The sequence below is a fragment of the Phytophthora parasitica genome (genome assembly GCF_000247585.1).
Source record: "Phytophthora parasitica INRA-310 unplaced genomic scaffold supercont2.4, whole genome shotgun sequence".
Taxonomy (NCBI): Eukaryota; Oomycota; class Peronosporomycetes; order Peronosporales; family Peronosporaceae; genus Phytophthora; species Phytophthora nicotianae.
The window spans coordinates 1,630,420-1,637,599 of record NW_008648990.1 but is presented as its reverse complement, the minus strand read 5'-3'; the positions used below and the strand labels follow the sequence as shown (position 1 = coordinate 1,637,599).

The window sequence follows — 7,180 nt, the reverse complement described above, 5'->3', positions numbered from 1 at the left end:
CTGCATCGATCCTAAATATATTATATAAGAGTTGTACACTACTTCAACATCTTATCTACTGGGATCCTTCAGCTGACGTGAGCATAAGACTCACTTAGTCAGAGGTGATGTTCAACTCCACCGACGAAGTATATCTATTTTAAAGGATATTACCTATATTTTCTAATGAAGAGCGCAAACAAAATCGCAACGATCTAGTTGGTGTGTTGCAAAATTTACAAATCTGTGGAGTACACTAGCAGTGGAAGCTTATTCTTACTGTAAGTAGTCCTCGTCAATATTCGACAGGAAGCATTTACGAGTTGTTGCTTGGACTGCAAAAAAACCAACAGTAACTCGAATGAAAATCCAGAGGTTCCCCGTATAAACATGGCATAATATTTATATTCGTCGAGTAAGCTACTCTAAGTTCATCAATTATCCATTTGCTGTCGGCTATACGCTAGATTGCATAATATATATCGACGATCTCGTGTGCTTCAAGTCCTCCGAAAGACCCTCTCACGATCTCAAAGCCCGAATGCCGAAAATATTGCCGCAATTCGGACTTACGACGCTTTGTAATACCTATTAAATAAGCCAGTGCTGTCTTCGGACTTGAAATGCATCCCCTTCACTGTACTAATTCTTTGTGAGTGCCCCGGATAGAAAACCTAACCTCTTCTAGGAAAGATGCGGTTTTCCACGTCAGATTCGCCAAAAATACATTCCACATTTGCTCTTACTTATGGGCCGCCCAGGATCACGAGTTTGATAGGCAAACTGGCGCATAATCGCGAAAGCCCCGTCATCACAGCCACAGCATAGAAACTGTTCTACAACATTACCGCAATCAAAAAGGACAGTTTTATAATATGGGAAATGGGTTTATCTCCCGAAAGCCATTTGGACGTTCACAGCGATAAACAGTACGCTTCTGTAGCATGAAGAAGTCAGTAGTGTACAGGTGAGGTTTATATTTGGATGTTTTATGCACATAAATAGCCCAAAATCTAAAGTCGACTGATACCAGATCTTCTTGGAGCAAGTGCTGTGCCTACAGTTTACTGACGATACGAGGCCCAGAGAGCACAGTAAACAATCTAGTTGACGCCAACAAGGGTACTTACATCCCTTGTCAGTCACCCATCGACGAGTCCATTGGCATTTCTGCGATGCGTTTACAGACAGTAGACGACATGCTAACGCTAGATGAGGCCTTGGCTTTCATCGCGTTCTGTGATGATGAGATCCGTGACCCCATGCCAAAAGAAAGTATGCAAGGACTGTGTTCATCTTTCATGCTGGACGACATTGACGATCTGCTGGACCCAGTAGTCCAAGGAATGATCTCCGTGGAGTCAGGAAATACCCCGTCGCCGAAGCCCATCTCGAGTCTACCCCAGCTATTAACAGTATCGCCTACAAGACCGAGAAAACGAATTCGGAGTGTGATGAGCTCCTCAACTGTTCTACAACGACGAAAAAAAGCTGAAATCAAGAGGCTGCGTCAAGAATCAAAAATTCTGGAAATGTATCTTGCTCAAATTAGCAAAAGTACAGGGCAACACAAACCTTCAGCTATAACGAAGGGCGATGAATTGCGATCGGAATGGCATCATCACGCTTTCACTCAATATCAGCAACGGCATGGGTCTGAACAAACCAATCGAAACCACTGGACAAGCAAATAAGGGTCTCTAAGAAGCTACAACGCGTTCTTCTCAAGCGGAACGCGCTCGACGTGAGTATTTGTGGCAGTGATATTGCTGTGTTTGATACGCCTAATCAAATTGTGCTACTGCAAAGGGAATGGAATATGTGCGAACACTGGGGTCGCCCATTTTTGAAGGAGCTCATTTCGATGAGTTGATGAGTGATCTGGAAGGTGAAGTAGACGTTACCTATGCCAATTTTCATCGAATGTGTTTACCGCTTCAAGACACTATGCTCTACGGCAATTCTGAATTGTCGTATGGTGAAAGGTGTAAGGCCAATGGCATGGAATTTACGACCACGACGCCTTTGAGCTGGCCCATGACATCTGCATTCACACATGTGTGGAATATGCTCGAGAGCAGTTTGGTAGGTAGCTGGTCAACCTTCATGAGCATTAGAACCAAGCGAGGTATGACCATATTGTGGTGGTGTACAAACTTTAGGATCGAAGTCGCAATCCCAACACACTGGAGAGAAGGGTCAATCTTACGATTCCAATCCCCAATGGTACATCCTGCCATTTCCACAAGCTTCACTTCCTGCGCAAATTCGAGGAGAATGACCGGGTCATAATCATTTGGTCCGATCTCATGCAGATGACGACAAGGAATGTCAGGTTACGCTCGCTCGCCTATGCTGTCTTCACTCCATCCAAGATTGATCCATCACAAGCGTGTATTATGTACACATTTCTTAAGCTATATGTGGAACCAACCAGCTACGAAAGTGTGTCGCGCGACGACATACGATATGCGCATGAAGTCGTCATGAGTGCTTTTGGTAGACTCATGCGAACGTTCTGGCAAAACCACCAGAATCGATTGCTCGAGGTAACGTCTCGTCCAGATACGTACTAAACGTAGAGCGCCCAATCGTAGTATAAAGATCACTGAATCGTTCTTTGCTGTTGCTGTGTGATTTATTTACCATCGAAGCATCTCTAGAAGCTACATACGTCGTCATTTACATGACCTTATATTCACGCACGTTGTCCCTTCATGACGATACATCATCAGTAATGAGAGGCACAACGGTTTATATGTCCTCCAGGCGGGACGAAATGTAAAATGTTGTGCCCTGCCTTGCATTTCCCACTTGATAGTTTCCTTTCTGAACAGAAGAACAACAATAACCAACGTCGTGAATGCGTGCAAGCGTAGTTCTACTTGGAGCTGCACTTCTTTCGATCTCGGGGGTTGCGGTAGGAGCTACCGTGAATATTGATTTGCCCAGTATCAACAGGTCTCTACGTCACCATAAGCCAGACGAAGAGAGGTTCTCGGTTATGGAGAAGGTATTCGGCCGAAGTAAAAAAAATCGAGAAAATGCTGATCGACGATCTGGGCCAACTGGACAAATACTCGACAAAACAATTATCTCTAAGCTGAAGAACACGCACTACAAGGTAGAACTTCTGAATTATCTCAATCAACGGTCAGTAATAATTCCCAAGGCAGGTCGATCTACTTGATTGAATGATGCAACGTTGTGCATGCAAGTTGTCCCGTAGTTAGCCTGCACCACCAACTTTACTTCCCGAGATCAACACTAGTCGCTAAACACCGTCAAAATGTACTGAGGCTAACATGTTTCCTCTTTGTGTCTTTTCCTCTGCTTTTACTACTCCGTCTGTTGTAGTCTATGATTTAGGACTTTTTCATATCTCGTAAGGTTATGGATAGCTTTTTTAGTGTACGCATCTAATCTGAGTTACTAAACCATTTGTTGCTGGGAAGTATTGTAGAGGAATTAGAAGAGCGGAGGATGCCACACAGGTATATAGATATAAGATGAAGAGTTAATATAACACTTGAGTTCTTCATTTGTAAATGAGAAGTGTCATTTTGTTAGGCTAAAGCAAAAGCGCTTCTATTACTGGATTTCAGACGGATTATAGGACGCTGTGCGAAATTGAAGCGTGCTACTATAATCGTCTGGTTTAATCCACGCTATGTGATTATTCCTAAATCCTGCAACTATGGACTCAGCCCGAAAACTAATTGGAAGCACGGATGAATGCAAGCAAGTTGTCGAATTTGAGGAGCGACAATACCATTATGACGCAAGTCAATCCTACACTATTGCAGAGAGTGATGCCCGCCCAATAATTGATAAAAGTGTTTCTTCTACTAACTTGGCATCCGCTACTGATCTCGGGGAGATTCTAGTTTACTATTATCGTCGATTGATTGGGGATGTGTTTGGTTGTATTCGTAATGCATTGTACCCAATACGCCGACAAAAGACACTCCGTAATGGAAATTCTACTCGAATGCTTGAACCATAGTTGCGTTTCAAATTCTCGATATATATGCAGCCGTACCTGGCCCCTTACCAGTCGATCCGATGTTCGCAAGAGACATATATCCCGACTAAGTAACGCCACAATCGACAATTCCGTCTTCAGGACTTTCACGACCATGAATGGAGATGTAGTATTACCACAAAAGGTGTACTTCCTCTGTGCTGAAAAATTATTAGCAGTTGAATTTGTGCCGCCGTTACACACTCAATACTAACTCAATGTCTACGAATCAGAGTGCATATTAACCACTGTTGTCTGTGCTATTGGATGATATGCATTTTGCGTCCTAACCATCCAAATTGCGGTCACAACAGCCATTTAAAGCCTCCCCAAAAAGCAGTGCCTCGCCAAAACACCCGCCACACTTTCAATTCAGCGCCTACGGCGTTCAAACAATGGGTAGACGAAAGGTGGATGAAACGACGCGCTATGCAATCTTACACGAGCTCCTAAAGCGCCGTATTGACGGAGTTCTCCAGTACGGCTTGAAGACCTCCGTGGCGAAGCACTTCGACGTACACAGGGACACTGTGGCTGCTATTTGGAGCAAATACGAGGAGTCCGTAGCTGCAGGCAATATTGCTGGAGATATGCAGATACAAGGGCAGATCGGGTCGGAAGGGGTACAACAAGCAGGAGCTTGGGGCTAAAATCGCGGCCGTACCTGCCGAACGCCGCTCCACTATTCGCTCTACTGCATCCTGTGTAGGCGTCTCCTTCGGTGTCATTCAGCCCCTGCTTGCGAGCCACGGCTTAGTCGCCAAGACCACCACAATTAAGCCAATCCTCAAGACCACGCACCGCCAACGCCGGATGCAGTACGCCATGTCCTTCCTGGACGACAAGCCAGACGTCCACAGGGACAAAATTGGCCATCGATTTGACCCCATGCTCAATACTGTCCACGTGGACGAGAAGTGGTTTAACCACGACAAGAAGACAGGGTGGTACTATCTTCTTTCCGGCGAGGATCCCCCCGAGAGACACCGTCACAGCGCCCGCCATATCGAGAAGACCATGTTTTGGCCGCGGTTGCTCGACCAAGGTATACCTGTCAGTTTTGATACGTTAATAATTTTTTCGTACGCTTTGCAGATGGGACCCACATAGAAAAACGAACTTTGATGGGAAGCTGGGATTATGGTCGTTTGCTGAGGGGCACTTCCCACAGCGTAGGAGCCAATACCGCCCAAAAGGCACCATCTTACAGGGTAACATCGAGTCCGTTGATACGGCAGTGTATAAGCATTTCCTACTAACCTGTGTGTTTTCAGCAATCCGAGAAAGTGGCCAATATGTCACAGGGGGAAGATTATTTACGAGCAACAAGATAATGCCTCCCCTCACGTACTACCTGACGACGAGGATGTAGTTCGAGAAGGACAACGAGAGGGCTGGGACATCCGTCTTATTTTTCAGCCTTCTAACTCGTCCGATTTCAATGTGTTGGATTTAGGGTACTCGGCTATCCAGAATCTACAGTACCAAACGTATGTTGCGAGTACGCTAGAGCCTATTGAGGTCGTGCAGAATTTATTTCGTATTCTAGACAAGGTCACGTTGGACAATATTTTTCTGACTTTGCAACAAGTCATGGTATGTGTACTTGCCTGTGATGGAGACAACGAATACAAACTTCCTCATATGGGAAAGGCTAAACAACGCCGCAATGGCACTCTGAAGCAATGTGTTGTGTGTTCTAGCGAAGTGTACGCCAGCGCTTTTTCCAAGCTAAGGTTAGAGACTTTTTAGTAAAGTTTATTACCTTCGCGATCTAATAATGGTCTTGTCAGCATTCACTCTTCAACCAGTCGACATTCATTCTTAACTGCTGATATTTTTTTCAGCACAGAGGAAGTAAGAGATATCCCCAATCAATGTTTCGATCAAGTTGAAGGGAAAGCGACACATAACTCACGAAGATTGCGTGGCAGTAGAACAGCAGCATAAAGCAGATGAGAAACTCACAGTACATGGGATCAAGATGTATGGCGTCCAAGAAGATCGGAGACAACACGAGAATTTTGAAGCGAGCTCAGTTAAGGAAATCCTCAAGGCTGTATAAAATGAGGATTTAAGGTATTGGGAAATGAACGCAAGATTGAAACGCAACGGAACGTTATCAACTTCATCGCGCGAGAGGCAAGGCGAAATGCAGCAATGAAACTACAGCGAGCTCAACCATCAAAGATATTACCTGATAAAGAAGAACAGCGAGAAACGTGAGTCTGCAAAGGAACTCAATCGGTGCGATATCAACGCCACAAACGTTGCCCAGGTCCGAACACAATAACATTTGCTGGCATTTAGACATTGCTCAGTTATTACGGCACCAAATGGCTCTGGAAAGCCATCGGAAAAGTTAGCCAATTTGATTAGATTCAAAAATGGAGTATTTATTTCGTATATGTGAGCTTTTTAGAGGTCTGTGTCTTCATGATACGGACTATTACGTTGCAGCCGAGCTATAAACCTATAACAATGAGGTCAAGCTTGTTTGTGATACAAGTACAGCTTTATATATAATTTGGGTTATGCTTACAAACACTGTAAGAGTATCTAGCAAAATCTTTCCCATAACGTTTACTGCGCTGGCTTCGTTGATTTGATGATGCTGGTCTGATCCAGGGCGCTTACCGTAAGCTCTCTTTGTCACCGACACCGCTCAGAGCAATAGAGTAACAGCGCCTATCGTGATAACAATACTGAATATATATACGATGTTAACGATCTTTAGCCTTACGGCTATCATTACAAGATGGGTCTGTACAGCATAACAATTTATCTTAGTACCGTCAGTAACATTATTTAAAAAGTTCTCATGTATTTAGGTTGTGCTGGACGACCAATGCACCTTGTTGCCGATGGTGAAGTAAAGAGCCGCAGCAGCGCCTTCAGAACGCAGATGCCTTTTAGCTTATTTTTCTAAAAGAAGTTGAAGTCATTTCCATCAGAAAACGGGGTCTCGTTGTCTCGGGTATCTCCGCATGGTCCCAGTTCTGATAGATGTATTGTCATGGGAGGCGGTAATTTTTTTTTTTAAATTCAAATACTTCGTCTAAGTACGTTCCCCAGAGTCGAAACGTTTCTTCTGCACCCACCCAATCTACTATATCTTATCCACCATCATTTTCTAAACCTTTTGTACTAGGGGCTGATCGCAGCGGGATGGAGGGG

The 7,180-nt window shown here is 44.4% G+C and overlaps 2 protein-coding genes across 2 annotated transcripts; both read left to right on the top strand.

The window, feature by feature from the left end:
- Positions 1 to 1,178: 1,178 nt before the first annotated feature.
- Positions 1,179 to 2,555, top strand: PPTG_21305 (hypothetical protein; the record flags this gene model as incomplete). Its single annotated transcript, XM_008896558.1, has 3 exons — positions 1,179 to 1,430; positions 1,789 to 2,064; positions 2,142 to 2,555. 3 exons carry the CDS (start codon positions 1,179 to 1,181, stop codon positions 2,553 to 2,555), a joined length of 942 nt encoding a protein of 313 aa, XP_008894806.1.
- A 2,273-nt stretch (positions 2,556 to 4,828) lies between these two features.
- Positions 4,829 to 6,068, top strand: PPTG_03454 (hypothetical protein; the record flags this gene model as incomplete). The annotated part of the gene is made up of 5 exons (XM_008896132.1): positions 4,829 to 5,034; positions 5,099 to 5,242; positions 5,278 to 5,739; positions 5,851 to 5,860; positions 5,901 to 6,068. The coding sequence occupies 5 exons, from the start codon at positions 4,829 to 4,831 to the stop codon at positions 6,066 to 6,068; spliced, it is 990 nt and encodes a 329-aa protein (XP_008894380.1).
- Between the last annotated feature and the right edge of the window lie 1,112 nt (positions 6,069 to 7,180).